The 21981-nt window shown below is 41.0% G+C and overlaps 1 protein-coding gene across 1 annotated transcript in view; it reads left to right on the forward strand.

Moving 5' to 3' along the window:
• Positions 1-19492, forward strand: part of LOC105475727 (NFE2 like bZIP transcription factor 3) — a 30598-nt gene extending 11106 nt beyond the window's left edge. Inside the window, exons 2-4 of the mRNA XM_011731211.3 lie at positions 10426-10605; positions 16013-16096; positions 16870-19492. Coding sequence (XP_011729513.1) covers positions 10426-10605; positions 16013-16096; positions 16870-18114 — 1509 coding nt within the window. The 3' untranslated portion in view covers positions 18115-19492. The remainder of the gene's footprint in view (positions 1-10425; positions 10606-16012; positions 16097-16869) is intronic.
• The last annotated feature ends 2489 nt before the right edge of the window (positions 19493-21981 follow it).

Below are 21981 nucleotides of genomic sequence, written 5' to 3' on the forward strand. Positions count from 1 at the left end.
TTAGCACACCTAAAATAAATTTACAAGGATTTTTTTTTTTTTTTTTTGAAACAGAGTTTTGCTCTTGTTGCCCAGGCTGGAGTGCAGTGGCACAATCTCAGCTCACTGCAACCTCTGCCTCCCGGGTTCAAGCAATTCTCCTGCCTCAGCTTCCCAAGTAGCTAGGATTACAAGCGTGCGCTACCAAGCCCGGCTAATTTTTGTATTTTTAGTAGAGACGGGGTTTCACCATATTGACCAGGCTGGTCTCGAACTCCTGACCTCAGGTGATCTGCCTGCCTCAGCCTCCCAAAGTGCTGGGATTGCAGGAGTGAGCAACCACACCCGGCCAGGATTCTTTAATAATCATCACATATCTAGTCACTGTTCAAGTTTCCTGTTATCTCATGAATAATTTTTCATAGTTGGTTTGAATCACAATCTGATGAGATCCATACCTTGCATTGTATCCAGCTGCTTTTGCATGATAAAGTAATATTCAAGCAGACAGGTGCTTCACTGGATTTGTATGCAGTCAGCTCCTGCCAGCACTGCTGTTGTAATCTGTGTGATGCAGTGTGAAGCGAGCGGGTGGGGCGGGGGGCGGGGGAGCAGAATTCACCCTGGATGGCTCAAAGGAAGACACTTAAATGAATGACTTCTTACAGCCATGTGGTCAGGGACAGACAGGGATGTTGGAGTGCCCAGAGGCTCCCGGTGAGAAGTGATGGAAGGAGTTGCTGGAGCCCAGGATGAGGGGCTGTCATCGTGGATCATGAAGGAAATGCTCTGACCTCCCTCCCCCTTGGCTACACCTGTGTTCTGCTCTAGCCTTCCCCTGGTGAACCCAGCTGGAAGCCAGCCAGCACAGGAGCCCTAGAGTTGCTCAGGGACACACATGGACCTGGAGGGGCAAACAAGAACCAGTACTGTGGCCAGGAACTGGCTGTGAAATAAAAATGCCTGCTGCCAAATCCTGGTTCTGTCATTTACTGGCTGTGTGACTTAAGGCAAGCTGCTTAACCTCTCTGTGCCTCAGTTTCCTCTGTAATATTCCTCTGTAATAACAATACCTACCTTACAGGGATGCCGAGCAGCTTAAATGAGATAATGTACATAGGGCCTGGCCTACAGCCAGTGCTCAATCAACACAAGCTGTAATTATTACAAACTGCTATTAAAAACCACCCAGGCCAAACAGGACACAGTCTCTCTTTATCTGGCTCCATGTTTCTCTCTAGCCCTGATGACTCCAGCTTGCCTCCAGCCTAGAGACAGGCCTCAGAGTGCTTTGGCCTTACCACTTTCCCTCTGATGTCATCCTTCTCATAGGCACCACGCTGTTCTTTGTCTTTGAAGGTTCTCCCAACCCTAGAGGTCAAAGCAGGTCTCCATCCCTCCTCCTCCAGATGAATAAATGAAAGGCCTAGCTAAGGCAGCTGAGGCTGTTCACAAAGGGTATTTTCAGAGGCAGACCCTCTACCACATGACTCAGATCCCAGTACAGCATAAGCAGCACACTTGCCAGTTGACAGGGGTTTCAGAGACACTGCAAGGAGAAGAGAAAAGCCTAGCTTTTCTTCCCCTTTCCATTACATTACTGATTCAGAAAACCTTCGCGCAAGACTCTTCTGCTCTGCTCCTTACACAGGTGGCAAAGGTGAATGGCTGGAGGGCAGGTATCATGTTTACAGCCAGTAGGAAAGAAAAGACCCATATAATTTGTGATTTTAGATAGAACAGGATAAGTGCCATAAGAGAAAACCTAGAAGACATGGGATTTTAGAGACAGGAGAACCCAGTTTTGGTTAAAGGGCCCAAACTGAGAATGTTCTGGATCCTTGCAGAGCACGGATGGTTCAGTTACCAGCACAGAGGGATGTGGTGGGGCGGGCCTTTCCAGCAGGTGCCAATTCTGTACAAGTCAGTAGGTGTTTAGTTGTGACTAAGGGCCCCAGCTCACAAGTTTACGATAGCTTCCTGTGTGGCAGGTGTGAAAATGTACTTTTTTTTTTTTTTAATTGTCCCAGCCCCACAAGAGTAAAAGTCACCTGTTCACAAATAAAAAGTAACCTAATGATGGGTTTAACTTGCCTATTCTTTAAATAAAGAGCATGAACTATAAACCTCAAGTATACACAATAGAACTAGTAAAACATACTCTGTCTCAGTTCCTTGTCACTGAGTTGAGAAGAAAAACAGAAAAAGAAAGCAGAGATAATAGTTACTGGCTACCAGGGCTAGCTGGTTTCACTTTCTCTTGAAATCCAGATTGAGTTATTGGCAGTTAATCATTAATTGCAAATCTTCAGAATCAAAAAGCAGTAGAAAGGAGTAATTCATGTTTATATAGCAGCTTAGACATATGAAGGGGCTATTTTTAAAATGAATATCTGATTTTTTAATTTTTAAATTATGTTTAATTTTTTTATTTCTGAACAGGTGGTATTTGGTTACACGAGTAAGTTCTTTAGTGGTGATTTATGAGATTTTGGTGCACCCGTCACCCAAGCCGTATACACTGAACCCAATTTGTAGTCTTTTATCCCTTACCCCCCTTGCCCTTCCCCCCTCCCCTCAAGTCCTTGAAGTCCATTGTGCCATTCTTGTCTTTTTTTTTTTTTTTTTTTTTTTTTTTTGAGACAGAGTCTTACTCTGTCACCCAGACTGGAGTGCAATGGCGTGATCTCTGCTCACTGCAACCTCCACCTCCTGGGTTCAAGTGATTCTCCTTCCTCAGCCTCCCAAGTAGTTGGGACTACAGGCACATACCACCATGCCTGGCTAATTTTTGTATTTTTAGTAGAGAAAGGGTTTCACCATGTTGCCCAGGCTGGTCTCAAACTCCTGACCTCAGGTGATCCACCTGCCTCAGCCTCCCAAAGCAGTGGGATTACAGGTGTGAGCCACCATGCCTGGCCATTCTTGTCATTCTTATGCCTTTGTATCCTCATAGCTTAGCTCCCATTTATGAGTGAGAACATACGATGTTTGGTTTTCTATTCCTGAGTTACTTCACTTAAAATAATAGTCTCCATTTCCATCCAGGTTGCTGTGAATGCCATTAATTCATTCTTTTTTATGGCTGAGAGATTATATATATATATAAAATATATATATATGATGGAATACATATATATATGATGGAATATATATATATTATATATCTATATAAAATCTCTCTATATATATCTCTCTCACAATTTCTTTATCCACTCATTGATTGATGGGCATTTGTGCTGGTTACGTATTTTTGCAAGTGCGAATTGTGCTGCTATAAACATGCATATGCAAGTATCTTTTTTGTATAATGACTTCATTTCCTCTGGGTAGATACCCAGTAGTGGGATTGCTGGATCAAATGGTAGTTCTACTCTTAGTTCTATGAGGAATCTCTATACTGTTTTCCATAGTGGTTTACATTCCCACCAGCAGTGCACTTCCCACCAGCAGTGTAGAAGTGTTCCTGAAGAGGCTGTTTTCAACTAATTCCTTAAAATATGAATTAGATATTATCTTCTCATTTCGCACATGGGGAAACTGAGGGTCAAAGAGGTTTAGCAGCTGGCCCAGTGTTACCCAGCTATTGGGTAGGATAGGCCTTTTTACTCAGCTGGTTTGAACTTGGGCCCTCCTAGCCACTAGGCTGTTTTGGGCTTTGCAGACTGCATATTATATTACACTTGATTCTAGCCAAAAGGCTGAGAAGCAATTGCAAATTATATTACAAATTCCACAGGCCCTTTTTACTTTGTAAATATTACAGTAGCAAATCCTCCACCCCTCCCTGCCTTGAGATTCTCCCTTTCTCTCCCTCAAGGTAGAATAATTGCTAACTGTTACAAGTTGGGTTCTCTGGGAAGCAGACTCTGAGACTACCTTTAGGGTGAAAGAGGTTTATTAGAGGGAACCCTTGGGATCAATAACTGGAGACAGGCGGGATTAGACAGAAGCAGAAGTCGAATTGTGATGCAGGCTGGCAGAACCCAGCACCTGGGCTGACACGGATGCATCAGACTTGTCCCACATTGGGCCTAGATGGCCTTGTCTCTCTACTCTCACCTGACGGGTAATGGGATGTGGGCACACTGGGACGGGTGTGACCTTAGGGGAGGCAGCTCTTGGATGGTGGAGGCTGGCCGCCCACAGGTATCCGGGAATAGCCACAAGTCCTCCTTTGAAGGGGACCTGGGCTGCACATCTCCACATGCATCCCACTAGCCCTGGGGGAAATGCTTCCTCTCGTTTATCACTTACGATGCTTGTTGTGTTTATTATATTTGCTTCATAATAGGCTCTCAAGAAAGAAAAGTCGAATGGATACAGGAAGGATCATCTAAGAAGATACTTATTCAATACCTAAGTCTGTGCAGGTTGAAGTATTTTTCTTCCCTCAGTTTGTGGAATTCAGTCTGCTATCCAGATTCTTGAGAGTGGCCGGGTGTAGTGGCTCACACCTGTAATCCCAGCCCTTTGGGAGGCTGAGGTGGGAGGATTGCTTGAGCCCCAGGAGTTCAAGACCAACCTGGGCAACATGGCGAGACCCCGTCTCTACCAAAAAAAAAAAAAAGTTTCTTAAGAGCTATGCAATCTCTTCTTCCCCTGTGGCCTCAGGTGGGTCACCATGTGGAATAGTCCTGGTTTATGCTTGTTGCCCAGCCTAATTGTTAATAGTACCCTCTTACCCTCTCAAAAGTGGATGCGTTTGGTGATAAATTATACGGTCACTTATTCATAGACCTTTGGAGTGTCAGAGCTGGAAGGGGCCTTCTCAGGAAACCAGGTTTTCAACACTGATGTGACATGGCCCCCAGGTCTTGCTGCCTTCCTCTCCTGCCTCTCTCTACCCGGCTAAAAAAAAATACCCACTGTAGCCACTACCTTCCTTCCCTTGGCTCTTTTAGTTGCTCATCTTTAAGAGCAGGCAGACACTCTAACATTTCAAATCTATCCCCACCTCAGTCCAGAGTTGTGCCCTGACTGTCTTCATAGTCACCCCTTGTTTCCTATGTACACTGATACCCGCGAGACTGTCCTGCTCATGAGCTGTGTTTCTCACCTTTTAATTAGCAAATATTGAGAAACAAACCCAGGGTAGGTGGGCTGTGAGGAAATGGGTGTGCTCACATACCAGATGGCAGTGTAGGTTGGAACAGCCTTTTTGGATGTCTGTTGGTATATCCCATGAAATAAGTTTAAAAAGTTGTCAGAATAGTTTCTTCAGAAAAACAAAAAACTCCTGGCACAGACAGCATTCAAGGGGAATTCTTTCAAATATTCCAAGTATAAAGAATTCCGATGTTAAATAAACCTTCCCAATTCATTTTTCAAAACCAGGATAACAACGATACCAAGGCCTAAAAAAGCACATCAAAGAAAACCATGAATCACTTTTGGCCTGCATGACTCAGTCCTTTTGGAAGGCTGAGTGGGGAGCATCACTTGAGCCTAGAAGTTTTGAAACCAGCCTGGGCAAAACAGCAAGACCCTTATCTCTACAAAAAGTAAACATTAGCCAGGCATGGTGGCATGCTTCTGTAGTCCCAGCTACTAGGGAAGCTGAGAGGTGAGAGGATCACTTGAGCCCAAGAGTTTGAGGCTGCAGTAAGCCATGATCACCAGTTTTCATCTATCAGATTGGCACTTTTATCCTTTTTTGAAGGCCTTTTCAGTAGATTCCATCAAATAAAAAATACACATATCCATTGACCCAGCAAAAATTCCAGGAATGTATCCTACTTGCACACGTGTGCAAAGAACTATGGGTGAGGAGATTTTAATATCTGTTACAAGAAAAGATTACAGACAACTATCCACCATTAAGAAGCCAGTTAGGCTGGGTGTGGTGGTTTATGCCTATAATCCCAGCACTTTGGGAGGCTGGCAGGTGGATCACCTGAAGCCAGGAGTTCGAGACTAACCTGGTCAACGTGATGAAACCTCGTCTCTACTAAAAATACGAAAATTATCTGGGTGTGGTGGCAGGTGCCTGTAATCCCAGCTACTTGGGAGGCTGAGGCAGGAGAATCGTTGGAACCCTGCAGGTAGAGGTTGTAGTGAGCTGAGATTGTGCCATTGCACTCCAGCCTGGGCAACAAGATCAAAACTCCTCAAAAGAGAGAAAAAAAAGTCAGTTAAATAAACTATAGTAAGAGGCAAATGAGTATACCATTTGGATATTATCTATGCCTTGAATTCCTTTGTCTCCTTTTTTCACATAGCTAGCTCTCTCACTTACCATAACTTGCAGTTACTTCATTAGTTCACTTGTATTTTTGGTTCCCTCTCTCTTTAGAATGTGAGATCTGGCCAGGAGTGATGGCCCACACCTATAATCCCAGTGTTTTGGGAGGCCATGGAGGAAGAATTGTTTGAGGCCAGGAGTTCAAGACTAGCCTGGGCAACATAGCAAGACCCCATCTCTACAAAAAAATAAAAATAGAATGTAAGATGTGAAGGGGGCAGGGTCTGATTGTATTTTTTACTATCGTATTCCCAGCACTAGTGTTGTATTCGATATTCAATTTAAAATGACTGACTGTATCTCAAATACAAGTCATCCTTATTGGTGAAGCATTCTCATTAAAATTAATCAGCAAAAATATACCGTTATTATTTAGCATTATTTGGGAAGCATAGCCAAAGCAATGTGAAAATATTAAAGTTTATATGTCTATACACTTGGGGGCAAAATACAAATAAACAGAAAATTTAATGGGAGAATTATTCTGGGCTAACCCTTTGCTGTTGCCTTGGCCAAAGTGATTTTGCTATGTAGGCATTTTTAGGTGAACCTTTTAGCTAAATATAATTTCAAACTTTTAAAAAATAGCATATATATATATACCCTTTACCCAGATTTACCTATTTATGTTTTACCTCATTTAGCTATATTAATAACCATGTCTCTCTGTATACATATGTAATTCTGTTTTGAAACGTTTATAAGTGAATTGAAACCATTGCATACCTGAATTGAAACCATTGCATCCCTCAACACCCAGATACTTATTAGTGTATATTTCCTAAGAACAGTGATTTTCTTTTCTATAGCCAGTTATCAAATCAGGACATTTAATATGAATGTAAGGCTACTATCTAATCTACAGTCCATTTTCCGAATCTGTCAGTATGTATTTAGTTGCCAAGTCTGTTTAGTCACCTGTAATGTGGAAACACTCCTCACTCTTGGTGTTTCTTCACCTTTAGATTGCTGAAGGGCATCAATCAGTTAGTTTGTAAAAATGACCCCCAATGTTGATTTATCTGATGTTTCCTCAATGATTAGATTGAGATTATGAATTTTTGGTGAGAAAACCACAGAAATGGTATCGTGCCCTCCATATCAGGAGAGCACAATGTTGGTTTAACTCCGTATTTTGATGATAGAGTTGACCATTTGATTTAGATGGTGTCTGCCAGATTTCTCCTGTAGTGTTGTTATTATTATTATTATTATTATTATTATTATTTGTAATAAGTAATCTGCAGAGTGATACTTTGAGACTATTTAAGTATCTTATTTCTCATAAAATTTTCACTCCCTAAGTTAAGCATCCATTGATGGTTTTCTAATTCATCATTCTCCTTTTATATTTATTATTTGTATTCTACTTTAAGAAAGAGATTTCCTCTTTCCTTCATTTATTTGTTTATATTTGAGTTCACTCATTGATTCTTTTGTTCAACTCATTTTATTCAATGAGTTATGACCATTATTATAGGATTTTTGACCTAATTTTGGCTTCTTGTAGTGTGAATTTTGACCATATAGAATTTCTCTGCCTCTAGTCATTCTCTTCCTGAGTTTTCAGGCAAGACATCTTACATACCTTTGTTACCAATTCATTACACTCAAAAAGTTTCCCCCACAAAAAAAGCCTTCCCAGACTAAAGTTTTCTTGATCAGTTCCTCTATGGGTTTGATCTATATCAACCACTTGTTTCCCTGTTACTATTTATGTAATATAGGTGACATTCTTGTGTTTACATGTTTGTGTGTGTCCATGTGTGTTGTATTAATGCATATATTACATATTTAGGGGAGTTTGCTTCATGGTTCTAAAATAGATCATTTGATTTAGAGATTAGAAGTTTCTCTCTCTACCAACAGCAAATTTTTAAACAAAGTTAGCTGCCTCAGGTATCCAAAGTTTTGAATTTGATTATCTTCAGATTTAACAACAACAGAAAACCTTACCCTTGGCAAAAGATGAGAGGTAAAAAGTGATCAGTCACCTTTTCTTCCTTCCCCAGATTTTTATCAGTATTGTTGCAGGAAAGAACAATCCATCAGAAGTAGGATCTCTATCAAAGTCTTAGGATATTGTGTCTAAGAGTTCAGCTATTCAACAAATATGTAGTAAGGGTCTGTTATGTGCCAGAATCTGGGTTAGGAAGTGGCCAATAGCAGGAACCAAGCAGACAAAGCCCTTGCCTTCCAAAAACTAGCATTCTAGTAGGACAAACAGCAAACAAATAAACATGGTAATATATCAGCTGGTGCTAAATGCTATGGAGAAAAAATAAAGCAAGATAAGGGAAATAGATTTTGGTGTAGTTTTTTATGTAGAGTGATTAAGAAAGAAAACTGGGATGGGAGATATTTGAAGAGACCTGGGGGCAGGAGGATAAGAGGGTTGAGAGAGCTTATAGGCAGAAAGGGCTGCAAATACAAGGGCTGTGAAGTGGGAGAGTGCTTGGTGGACCTGAGGACTGAGCCTTGGGACATTGCTATGTTTAGATATCAAGGGGATGAAGAATCAGCAAAGCAGAAGTTCTTGATGAGGTAGGAGAATAGAGAGGTACTTGGATGCCAGGTGAAGAAGCTGTTTCCAGGAGGAGGTGGTAACTAAGTCAAATTTTGCTGATGGATGAAGAGAAAATACACTGAGTACAGATAACTCTTAGGAGGTTTTTGGTTTAAAGGGGAGCAGAAAAATGGGATGGGATCTGAAGACTAGTGTGGGACCAAGGGAGTGGTTTTTAAAGGTGGGGGTATTCGTGTATGATAGTAGGCTGACAGGAATTGTCCAGTAGATGAGAAACAACTGTTGATGCAGAAGAAGGGGAGAGTAGCAGGAGCAGTATCTTGAGCACATGAGCAGGGTTGTAACAGAATGTGCAAAGGGAGAGACTAAGCTAGGACCGAACATCATCTACAGTGTCTAGAGGGAAGGCACAGTGTCACAATTAGGCACAATCAGACAGAGAAGCCAGTAAACCAAGTGGGCCAGCAGAATATCAGCCTCCTTTTTTCCTTATCTTGCCATGATTTTTCTCCTTTCTTCTGGCATCTGTAAATTTCCATTTCTTCAACCTTCACTTAAAAATTTTTTTCCTGTGGTTTGGTGGGAAGGGGGTGTGCCAGTGTGTGTCTGTTCCTGGAAGAACAGAAATTGTGAAAAAGTTTGACAAGCTTTAATGTTATAGGGGAAAAAAATATATCCAGAGAGCTTTTGATATCATAGTTGAAACTATCTGAACATGCAGTACACTCTAAATGGTAACCATATTTGAATGTTTAGAGGAATTCTCTAGCCTTTTAGTTATTTAGGTCTCCTTATTTATAAAGTAAATTAAGGTAGAAGGACATATCTGGCTAAATAAGTGTAGATCTGTGGAGATGTTTTATATTTATCATTTTCTTGATTATAAAAGGAATATGGCCGGGCACAGTGGCTCACGCCTGTAATCCCAGCACTTTGGGAGGCCGAGGCAGGTGGATCATGAGGTCAGGGGATTGAGACTATCCTGGCTAACACGGTGAAACCCCATCTCTACTAAAAATAAAAAAAATTAAAAAATTTAAAAAAATAGCTGGGCGTGGTGGCAGGCACCTGTAGTCCCAGCTACTCAGGAGGCTGAGGCAGGAGAATGGTGTGAACCTGGGAGGCGGAGCTTGCAGTGAGCCGAGATCTCGCCACTGCACTCCAGCCTGGGCTATAGAGTGAGACTCCGTCTCAAAAATAAATAAAGCAATATGTGTGTGTTGTAAAATATTCACAGTTATAGACATGTATAAAGTGAAGTAAACTCTTTCCCACCTTGTTCCCAACCTTGCAGAGAGAACCACAATTAATAGTTTGTAATAATAGTTTCCATATTTGATCAGTGTTTGCTTCCAACTTAGCTGTTTGATTTTGAACAGAAAACTAAAACTGCCTACTGGCAATATTAATTTCCATATCTAATCTAACTCATGAGTATTTTAAATTCAGGGGCTTTATAAGTGCGTGTTAATTTAAATTGCACAGATTCGAACAGCCTGTCTCAGGACAGGATATAAAACTGACCTTTGTTTCTGAATTAAATGTTTCTTTGATACTAAAATAATGAAATGCCAGTCTTAGCTTTTGACTTGTGGGTTTCATGGTCCCTGAACAATAAGCACAATGCAGTTTTAAAGACTGTTTGCTTATTTGATGCAATTTGTTACTTTTATAGGAGAACGAGGTACTAAGAGAAAAGCACGAAGCTGTGGATCATAGTTCCCAGCGTGAGGAAAATGAAGAAAGGGTGTCAGCCCAGAAGGAGAACTCACTTCAGCAGAATAATGAAGATGAAAACAAAGTAGCAGAGAAACCTGATTGGGAGGCAGAAAAGACCACTGAATCTAGAAATGAGGTACGCCTGTCAGAATATTCAAGCCTTGCCATTTTGGTTTTAATGTAGATTTTGTGGCATTGACAGTTTGTGTTAAGAATGAGCATGTAAGTATGCTCTACTGTTAACAAATATCATATATGAAAATACCTCTGTCTTTAAGTTATGGGAGTAGCAATTCGATTTATAAATGAGTTAGCCCATACAGTTATTTCCTCTGGTTAAACTCAAGATTTTGTGTCTGTGTGCACACACCCCCTTCCAGGACCTTGCTAGTAGGTTTTGCTAGTTATGTTTGCCAAGGCAAGGGATGAAGAAATGGTGAACCTAGGAGTCCTCAACCAGCCACGTGAACAGGCAGCCAGGCTGGCCTAGTCCAGGAGAGCAAGCTGAGGACCAGCCCGACAGCCAAACACCCATGATGTCAGCTAAGGCTTGGACTCAAATCTTTGTTCAGTCTCCTGGCAGGCCTGGCCGAACGACTGGGCATCCATGGTCCAGTGGGACCACTTCCTTAACTCCTCATTGCCTAACCTTACTCTTTAGCTGTGAGAAGAGGTGTACAAATGAACTCCCAGAGCCAGGCTGAAGGGATGGATGCTTCCTGTGATCTGTGCTTCCTTCTCCTTTCATTTGGGCTGTACTGTGGTTTCTCTTCAGCCCTGCTGAGGTCCTGCCCACAGCATAGCAAACAGGCACTCCAGAGATATTTAATAACCACGTGGCACTTCCACCTGGAAGGCATACCCTCACAGGTCTTGCCCTAATGGTTCTCTTAGCCATCACCTGCTTTAGCCTGTCCCCTTCCCAGAAGGTGGAGTTTAGGGCTGCGTATTATTAGGGCTTGTAATATTACATGGAACATTACTTATTTGGCATGAAATCAGAAAACAGGTTTGTTCTCTGCCTACCTGCCACTCCCTTGCCCCTCCAGCTTCCACCTAGAGCCCCTTGGTGAAATCTAGGGCAGGTCCCATAAATTCTAGATACTCATGAAAATCCCTTTGGCCATCCCAGTGCAGCAATTGATAAGAATAACCCAATGTGGCCATGTACAGTTGCTCACGCCTATAATCCCAGCACTTTGGGAAGCCAAAGCAGGCAGATCACTTGAGCCCAAGAGTGGGAGATCAGCCTGGGCAACATGGAAAAACCACATCTCCACAAAAATTACAAAAATTAGTTGGTGTGGTGATGTCTTCCTGTAGTTCTAGCTACCCAGGAGGCTGAGGTGGAAGGATCACCCGAGCCTGGGAGGTCAAGGCTGCAGTGAGCTGTGATCACACCAGTGCACTCCAACCTGGGCAACAGAGTGAGACCCTGTCTCAAAAAAAAAAAAAAAGGTATAACCCAGTGTAATTTTCAAGAATGCTGAACCAAAAGTTAGCTGGGCGTGGTAGTGTGTGCCTGTGGTCCCAGCTGCTTGGCAGGCTGAGGTAGGAGGATCACTTGAGCCCAGGAAGTTGAGGCTGCACTGAGCCGTCATCATGCCACTACACTTCAGACAGGGTGACAGAGCAGGACCCTGTCTCAAAAAAGAAAAATCCAAAACAAAAAACACTGAGCTAAAAGTCAGCATCTTCCCTCAGTTTTGTGTGGCCTGCCCTGATTTCTCTGGGGTTGAGGGTGTGGGGTGCTAAGAACATAGGAAATTGTTTCTCTTGACCATCCCATACATTTAAATATTATACAACTCTTTGTCACGTGGGCACTTTTTCATGTATAGGTTCTTTGGAGACCCCTGGCCCCACAGCTGGGAGTCTTCCTCTTGACAGAGGCAAATGCATCTCCACTGCAGCTGGTCCTTTAGGGCTGTTCCCTGAATGTTCTGTGGCATACATGCATCTCACCTCTCCAGGTGGCCCTCTCAACCATTTGCTGGCCACCTAGCACCTTAGACCCTTTTTCAGTTCCCTAACTATGGCTCTTGCATGGTTTCTCACCCTTTATATTTCCCAGGCAAAAGTGGGACACTAAGCTTCTGTGTCCCCAAAGTGCAGAGAACACACACCAAGTTCTAAATGGTCTCCTTGAGGCTCTTTTTGCTATTCTTCAGATGAAGGGGAGGGGTAGAGAGCACACCCCAAGGAACCCTCCCATTTTCACTCTGACCACTGCAGCTTCAACCCTTTTGTAACCCTCAATTGCAGCCTGGCATTTGGCAACTGCCTGTTCTTTTTTCCCAGCTGGTTTTCTCCCCAGCTCCTCTGACTTATCTAGGCTTTATATTTATATTTGGATGCGTTGTATGGTTTTACCACTCTCCCCACAGCATACATACTGTATTGTCAAATCACTACCCATGGACTTTTACATTAAAATATGGACAGAACCATATGTATTTTGAAGGGGACATTTCTGACCACTTCCCTGAGTGTTCACAGTTCTCTTTGAGGGAAAAGATGTTTTCACTAGTCTTTCACTTACTTAACACTGAATTGTATATTGCCTTTCTCCGAGGTATGTCTTCATCTTTACTCCCTCACTGGGCTTCCCAGCAAAGCAAGAACTGTTTTCTCTACCTCTACCTGTAACAAATTAATTCACAGCTAGGCACAGAATAGGCATTTACTAAATATTAATGACAAGACAAATGAAGTAGAGAGCTTCCTTGGAGAGAATTAAAAATATAATTTGACATAGGACAAACATCAATTTGGACAAAACTTTTCAGAAAAACACTAATCATTCAAGGTTCCTCATTGTGTATCTCCATGTTCCTAGCCTGAGCATTTACATCACATCTTTGTGTACTTACACTTTTTTTTTGGGTTGGGGGAGGACAGGATCTCACACTGTCACCCAGGCTAAAGTGCAGTGGCGCTATCATGGCTCACCGCAGCCTCAACCTCCCGAGCTCAGGTGATCTCCCACTTCAGCCTCCCAAGTAACTGGGGCTATAGGTGCACACCACCATGCCCAGCTAATTTTTTGTATTTTCAGTAGAGGTGGGGTTTCACCATGTTGCTCAGGCTGGTCTCAAACTCCTGGGCTCAAGCAGTCTGCCCACTTTGGCCTCCCAAAGTGCTGGGATCACAGGTGTGAACCATGGCACCCAGTCACATTTCTTATGGTAGTTCTGACAATATATTTCTGTTCTTTTATTGGGCTATTACTTAGAAGGTGCTTTTAAAGCTTGTTGAAATAAAAATGAGTTAGACCAGTGAATCACTGGCATTTCCATTCTTCCAGATGACAACTCTGGAAGAATATCTAGGAAATGGGGACTGGTACAATTCTGGCTATGCTTTAGAAATCAGAACCCCAGTGGGGGCCCCAAAGCTAGATATAAGATCTGAACTCACACTACCATCACCATCAAGAATCCTCAGACAAGAGAAGTACAGTCTGGAAAACGATACAAACACTGGTTCTTGAAGAGAAGAATGCAAAACTGCTCCCCGAAAAGCTCACCTTTTAAGAATTAAAAATGACATAAATAGCCATGAGTCAGCATATGCAAGAGTCAGGATTCCTAGTCCTCTGAAAAAGACTCTAAAATAGTGTTTAAATTGTTCATGAAGGAACAGAATCTATAAGGCAAGAACAGACTATCATGAAAAAAGAAAAAGATCTAGAAAAGAGCCCACATGAAATTCTAGATATGAAAAATAGTCGTTTTCATTGAAAATTCAGTGGAAGTGGTGTGAACAGCTAAAGAAAAGGGTAAGTTGGAAGACATATCTAAGAAAATTATCTAGAATGTACCACACAGATGCAAAATATGAAAGCAAAATTGAGACAATGATAGAAGAGAAAAATCTACATTACTTCTAATAGGAGTCCCAGAAGAGAGATAAAATATGAAAGAGAAGCAATATTTAAAATGAGTTTATGGCAGAATATTTCCAGAAAAGTCCTCAGATTAAAGGAGTACATAGAGCTCGTAATAAAGACAAATTAAGTCCCAGACATATCAGATTGAAACAGAACATCAAGAACTAAGAAGAAAAATCTTTTAAATTACCTGAGATAGAAAAGGTTCATTATAAATAACACTGAGAGCAAACTTACCATTAGTAATAAATGCCATAAGACAGAGTAGTGAGGGAAAACATTAAACCTTAAATTTACCTGTTAACTCATCATTTAAGCATGAAGGCAAAATAATTCCATGTAGGCCAGGCATGGTGGCTCATGCCTGTAATCCCCTCTTTGTGAGGCCAAGGCCAGTGGATCACCTGTGGTCAGCAGTTCAAGACAAGCCTGGCCAACATGGCAAAAACCCATCTCTACTAAAAATATAAAAATTAGCCAGGTGCAGTGGCAAATGCCTGTAGTCCCAGCTATTCGGGAGGCTGAGACACAAGAATCACTTGAACCCAGGAGGTAGAGATTGCAGTGAAATAATAATTCCATGTAACAAAAACTGAGTTTACTGCTCAGGGTCTCTCTAAAAAGAATTCTGAAGAGTTCTTTCAACTAGAAAGAAGCTAAACCATGAAGGCCAGGAGTGAGATGAAGCATTGATAAGTTGGTTTAAAAAAAAAAAAAAAAAATTGGAGTACATGTAAATAAGTATTGACTGTAAAAATTACTTTTTGAGACAAGATCTCATTCTGTTAGGCTGGAGTGTGGCAGCGCTGTCACAACTCACTGCAGCCTCAACCTCCTGGACTCGGGCAGTCCTCCTGCCTCAGCTTCACGGAGTAGCTGGGACCACAGGTGCACACCACCACACCCAGCTCATTTTATTTGTAGAGACGGTCTTGTTATGTTGCCCAAGCTGGTCTCCAACTCCTGGGCTCAAGCGATCTGCCTGCTTTGACCTCCCAGTTCTGGGATTACAAGCGTAAGCCACCACACCTGGCCAAAATTACGTAATTGTGTAACCAACTGGGAGGGCTGGCTGTGGAGGGGCAAAAATAAGCTGAAACTAAGAACTAGCCAAAAATTATATGGAAGTTGTTTATGGAAGGTATAGAAATACTGATTAACTCTTTAAGTATGCATGTTGAAATATTGACTACTATAAGAAAAGAAATAGGCCACCTGCAGTGGCTCCCATCTGTAATCCCAGCACTTTGGGAGGCCTAGGTGGGTGGATTACTTGAGGTCAGAAGTTCGAGACCAACCTGGCCAACATGGTGAAACCCTGTCTCTACTAAAAATACAAAAATTAGCCAGACATAGTGGTGCACGGCTATAATCCCAGCTACTCCAGAGGCTAAAGCAGGAGAATCCTTTGAACCTGGGAGGCAGAGGTTGTAATGAGCCGAGATTACACCACTGCACTCCATTCTGAGCGACAGAGTGAGACTCCGTCTCAAAAAATAATAAAAAGTAAAACTTACAACCGAGGAACATAATAGGATAAAAACCCAGTGTGGAGATAAGACCTGGTGATCCTTTAAAGATAAAGCCTAAAGCCCCAGACAACCAGTTTGGTCTTTGACGTGAAGGATGCACCTTTTGTGTTTCTCTACAGAGACATCTGAATGGGACAGATACTTCTTTCTCTCTGGAAGATTTATTCCAGTTGCTTTCATCGCAGCCTGAAAATTCACTGGAGGTAATTGGAACCTTGGCTTTTATCCTTGCAGGAACGTATCTGCACTGACTTTTTGGTGAATAAATACAACTCCTTTACTTGGTTGACACAGCAGTTTAAAGTAATGCTTATTTTTATAGAAGCACTTCAGCTTAGAATTAACCAAGTATGTATAGCATTCCTCTTTCCAAATCCCAAAGGTGTAATCAAATTTAGACTGGTCATGGAAAACAGTATGGAGGTTTCTCAAAAAACTAAAAATTGAACTGCCATGTGATCCCACTATCAGGTATTTATCCAAAGGAAAGGAAATCGGTGTATCAAAGGGACACCTGCACCCCCATGTTTATTGCAGCAACATTCATAATAGCTTATCATTTTAGTGCTTAGAGGCATTTAAGCAACCTCTTTCCTCCAGACTACTACACTGTAGTTTATTATCCCTGACCCGCCACAATGTGATTACCAACCTGCTAGGATGAGAGTTACATCTTATTATAAAGTAGTAAATTACAAGATTGTAACATTAGACTTTTTAATACAAAAATGCAGTTAGCTTTTATACTAATCAATCTTAATTTCTAGGTTACTCAGAATTCCAAGTATTCTGCAGAATTCCAAGTATTCTGATTTGGACTCACATCATGTATTGACTGCACTTTAACCAGGAAGTTACTGCCAACAGCATCTATTAAAGGAACTGACAAGAGAGGAAACAAAAGTTGTGTTAGGTAATAGGACTGCTTCAGAAATAGGGCTATTCATGTTTAAAGTGTTTTTCCTTCGTTTTTCAGGGCATCTCATTGGGAGATACTCCTCTTCCAGGCAGTATCAGTGATGGCATGAATTCTTCAGCACATTATCATGTAAACTTCAGCCAGGCTATAAGTCAGGATGTGAATCTTCACGAGGCCATCTTGCTTTGTCCCAACAATACATTTAGAAGAAATCCAACAAGGACTTCACAGTCACAAGAACCATTTCTGCAGTTAAATTCTCATACCACCAATCCTGAGCAAACCCTTCCTGGAACTAACTCGACAGGATTTCTTTCACCAGTTAACAATCATATGCGGAATCTAACAAGCCAAGACCTACTGTATGACCTTGACGTAAATATATTTGATGAGATAAACTTAATGTCATTGGCCACAGAAGACGACTTTGATCCAATCGATGTTTCTCAGCTTTTTGATGAACCAGATTCTGATTCTGGCCTTTCTTTAGATTCAAGTCACAATAGTACCTCTGTCACCAAGTCTAATTCCTCTCACTGTGTGTGTGAAGGTGCTACAGGTTATTGTACTGACCATGAATCTAGTTCCCACCATGACTTAGAAGGTGCCGTAGGCGGCGACTACCCAGAACCTAGTAAGCTTTGTCACATGGATCACAGTGATTCTGGTTTCCATGGGGATCTTACATTTCAACACATATTTCATAACCACACTTACCACTTACAGCCAAGTGCACCAGAATCTACTTCTGAACCTTTTTCGTGGCCTGGGAGGTCACAGAAGATAAGGAGTAGGTACCTCGAAGACACAGATAGAAACTTGAGCCGTGATGAACGGCGTGCTAAAGCTTTGCATATCCCCTTTTCTGTAGATGAAATTGTCGGCATGCCTGTTGATTCTTTCAATAGCATGTTAAGTAGGTACTATCTGACAGACCTACAAGTCTCACTTATCCGTGATATCAGACGAAGAGGGAAAAACAAAGTTGCTGCACAGAACTGTCGTAAACGCAAATTGGACATAATTTTGAATCTAGAAAATGATGTATGTAACTTGCAAGCAAAGAAGGAAACTCTTAAGAGAGAGCGAACACAATGTAACAAAGCTATTAACATAATGAAACAGAAACTGCATGACCTTTATCATGATGTTTTTAGTAGATTAAGAGATGACGAAGGTAGGCCAGTCAATCCAAACCACTATGCACTTCAGTGTACTCATGATGGAAGTGTCTTGTTAGTACCCAAAGAACTGGGGGCCTCAGGCCACAAAAAGGAAACCCAAAAGGGAAAGAGAAAGTGAGAAGAAACTGAAGATGGACTCATTATGTGAAGTAGTAATGTTCGGAAACTGATTTGGATCAGAAACCATCGAAACTGCTTCGAAAATTATCTTTAAGTACTGCTACCTGAATAACTCAGTTAAGGCTCTGTTTTGAAGCTTATATGGACAAATGTTTAGGACTTCAAGATCACACTTGTGGGAAATCTGGGGGAGCCACAACTTTTCATGAAATGCATTGTATACAAAATTCAGTTATGTCCAAAGAATAGGTTAACATTTTGAAAACCCAGTAAGACTTTTTGGCAGCCATCCTTTTTAGTAAGTCAGTTACTTCAGAAAGAGCAAACACTGGGGATCAAATTATTTTAAGAGGTATTTCAGTTTTTTAAATGCAAAATAGCCTTATTTTCATTTAGTTAGCACTATAGTAAACTTTTCAAACACTATTTTAATCTTTATATTTAACTTATAAATTTTGCTTTGTTGAAATAAATTTTGTATTTGTATTAAAAATTAACTTTTCCCTTTTATACAGAAATCTCAAGCAAATTTGTTTTCCTTCCAAAATATCCACATTCAGGAATATAGATGAATAACAAATAGGGCAGCATAGCAAATTGATCAGACTCAAGCCAAATTGAGGCCAACATAGTATGCCAAAGTAAGGCAAATCCACCCCCCTCCATCCCAATACTTAACACACTGAATACTATGTGATATAGAGTGCATTGAAGACCTGGAGTCACTGGTAGTTTAAGCCACAGGCCTTCCTCATGTAACCAGAGATAGAATGGGCTACTTGCATAAACAGAACTCCTTGTGCGTGTATTAAATCCATAAAATCTCTGGCAGTAGTAAAGCCAGCCTGAAGGGATGGCCTCACATTTTAGAATACTGAGATCTCACCAGAACACTGTAAGCCATATAAACAAACCAACAGTAGGGGAAGAGTAACAGTGAAACCATCTAAGATTGTTTAAAATAGGCAAAAGCTATTGGGGGGAAAAAACAGGTGAATGTGAAAATAAACCAGGGTAAGGTAAATTCTAGAAATAATGGCATTTGAAATGAAAACCTCACTAAGTTCACTCTAACAATAAACAGATTGAGTTTTCTGAAGACAGCAATGACCTCACCTAGATGACTGTCAAGTCCGGGGAACATCAACACATTATGTGTACTATAATGTGTACATAAAATTTTGTCCAATTTTTCAAAATGAAGTTTCTCAGATGCTATTTCTGCCGTTACAGTGTAGAGTATCACATAAATATCTTGGGCTAGAGAAACGCAGTTTATATATACCGTTGGATTTTTGTAATAAAAGTTTTTTTCCCCAAGACCTGTTATTTTGCCAGAAATGCTTCTAGATAAAATTATTGCCCCATTCAATGACTCATGGTGTTCAATGATCATTTGTTTAGTCTGCTGACGAGCTGCTTTTTACAAGGGAGTATTTCAAATGTCTTAAGCTTTTGATAGTTATAATTTAAGGACACACGTAAAACATTTCAGTCCACAGTAGGAAATCCTACAGTACCAATTTACTTGTTTCAAAGTTGACTAAGTGCACTCGCACGAGTGCCTGCTTATCAGATAGCATTCTTCAAACCTCTAAAAGGAAAGGACAGCAGAGAGCAGAATTGGTAATCATGGTGAGTCTTGGCACTGCTGAAGTGCAGTGGCCCCCAAAGATCCAGCCTCGAACTCAAATCCACCTACCTCAGCCTCCCAAGCTGCTCAGATTATGCACCATGTCTGGCCTGAAGTTTAAGCTATAAAAAACCTTAAATACAGCACACAGATCAAGTAACTGCAAATGGAATATATTTAATGTCTGTACTGAACTTTGTCAATTATTCCCCATACAATGCAGCATACTATTTACCAAGCTTCTATCTTGGATTAAATGAGAGTAACCTAGAGACAACTCAAGTGTATGAGACGTGCTTAGGTCATGTGCAAATACACGTTTCATACAAGAGGACTACTTTGTATATTTTGGTAGTGTAGGTTCCTGAAACTGATGTCCCCTCTCCCATACCAAGGGACTTTTAATTGGTGCATTAAGCAGCCAGCTTTACAAGATCTAATTGGCTATGGGTTGGCTTCCTGACACAACCCCGTCTACATCTTAACATGCTGGATTCAAGGCATATAAACGAACTGCTTTTCCGACAGTCCAGTTTTAAAGGTAGAAGGAATTCCACATTTGCTTTCCAGTGCAAACCAACTAGATTACAAAGTCAATGCCGAAAACCAAACCACCATTGCCTAGGACCCTCCACTTTACCTACCTAGTTGAGTAATCTTGATTACAGTATCTAACGTCTTAATCAGAATGAGGAAGATAGGGATAAAGACAACCCAAGTGGGTAGGATATCTTTTCCAATTAAAACTCACTTGAGCATCTTCCGAAGTGTGATCAGATTTTAGGCCAATTGTATGGAAAAGGCAGGCTTCAGTTGAGCAGAGCTACAGAACCAGTATACATGGTTTTTGTGGTAATACTAACTTCCCTAAATGCACTCAAGTGGCTAGATCCTTCTTTCCCCATCTCAGTTTTCGAACTATTTGTTCTCTGGTAAATCCATGCAACTCACTGGTTACCCCAATTCCCCTCCCAAAACAAGCCAGTGTTAGTGCATTACTAAATAGTACAAATGTCAAAATTATGTAGGGCCTGTCAACCATCTCAGTACTTTAGTTCCAAACCTTAAAGATAGCAAATTTAAATAACATGCACTCCAGGTGACCTGAGATAGGTGTTTTCTACCTTTTGCACTTTTCAACCATCAGTGACAGACAGACTTGTTGCCTTACATTGTTAGCTCCCAATACCTAACATTTATTAGGTCAAGCAATTTGGCGTCTACCGAATTGGGCTACAAGGAAAACCTTACACAGGGAAATCCGGTTTTACACTCATGCATAAACTGAATAAGGGCACACCCTTGAGTGTGACAGCCAGCATCTAAGATAGTTCCCAATGATCCTTGCCTGCTTGGTAATTTACCAGTGAATAGAACCCTCCCACCACATTCTGTGACCATAAAGGATGTAAGATGGCATGACTACTTTGTAGTGTGTTCATTTTACAGCTTTTCTTGCTCACTCACCGAGGGAAGATGACAACCAGCATTAACTTTTCAGCCCTGTTAGTATGCCACTCTGGATATATTAAAAAAAAATTATCCAATCCTAGTTTTCTGTGATTGCAAACTGTGAGCTTTACCCAGAATCAGTTAAGTTGCTCCCAACTGCTGACCCATAAATACTGAAGTTTGTTTCTCTAAACTGCTCTAAAAGTTGTTACACAGCAACAATATAAAGCCCCGGACAAAAGGCAGCCTTTCTTTATTTTAGGGCACTGTCTCAAAGCTGCACAAGAACTACCTTAAACTTCAATTTCTCCAAGAAAAACAGATTCAACACTATACACACAGGAAATAAGCCTATGTTGAATATCCAACATTACACTATGTTTCAGTAAACTCTTCTTCCATCAGTTCATTTCAGTCTATTGTGTAATTACCTAATTCTCCCCTATTTGTGTGATATTCCCTTGACCTTGCTGGATAGGAGTTGGTATTTTGAGGTTATGCATATCAACCTGATGTATTTCAAAGTTCGTCTTTGTACATCCAAACATTTTTAAAACTTCAAAATTTTCCTGAAGTTGGGATATTTGTACAAGTCTGTGATGAATTCAGCTATTTAAAACAGAAAAGTGCTTTCTATGTGTTACCCACTGTTAGTGTGACTTACCTGTTAGATCTCAAATTATCAAAACCAAAACAAATCATAGAAACAAATCAATTAACTTGGCCCTTATTTTTTGGTTTTCTTAATTCAGATAATGTCCAAATAAACACATAAAAAAA

Source organism: Macaca nemestrina, chromosome 4 (assembly GCF_043159975.1).
Source record: "Macaca nemestrina isolate mMacNem1 chromosome 4, mMacNem.hap1, whole genome shotgun sequence".
Taxonomy (NCBI): Eukaryota; Metazoa; Chordata; class Mammalia; order Primates; family Cercopithecidae; genus Macaca; species Macaca nemestrina.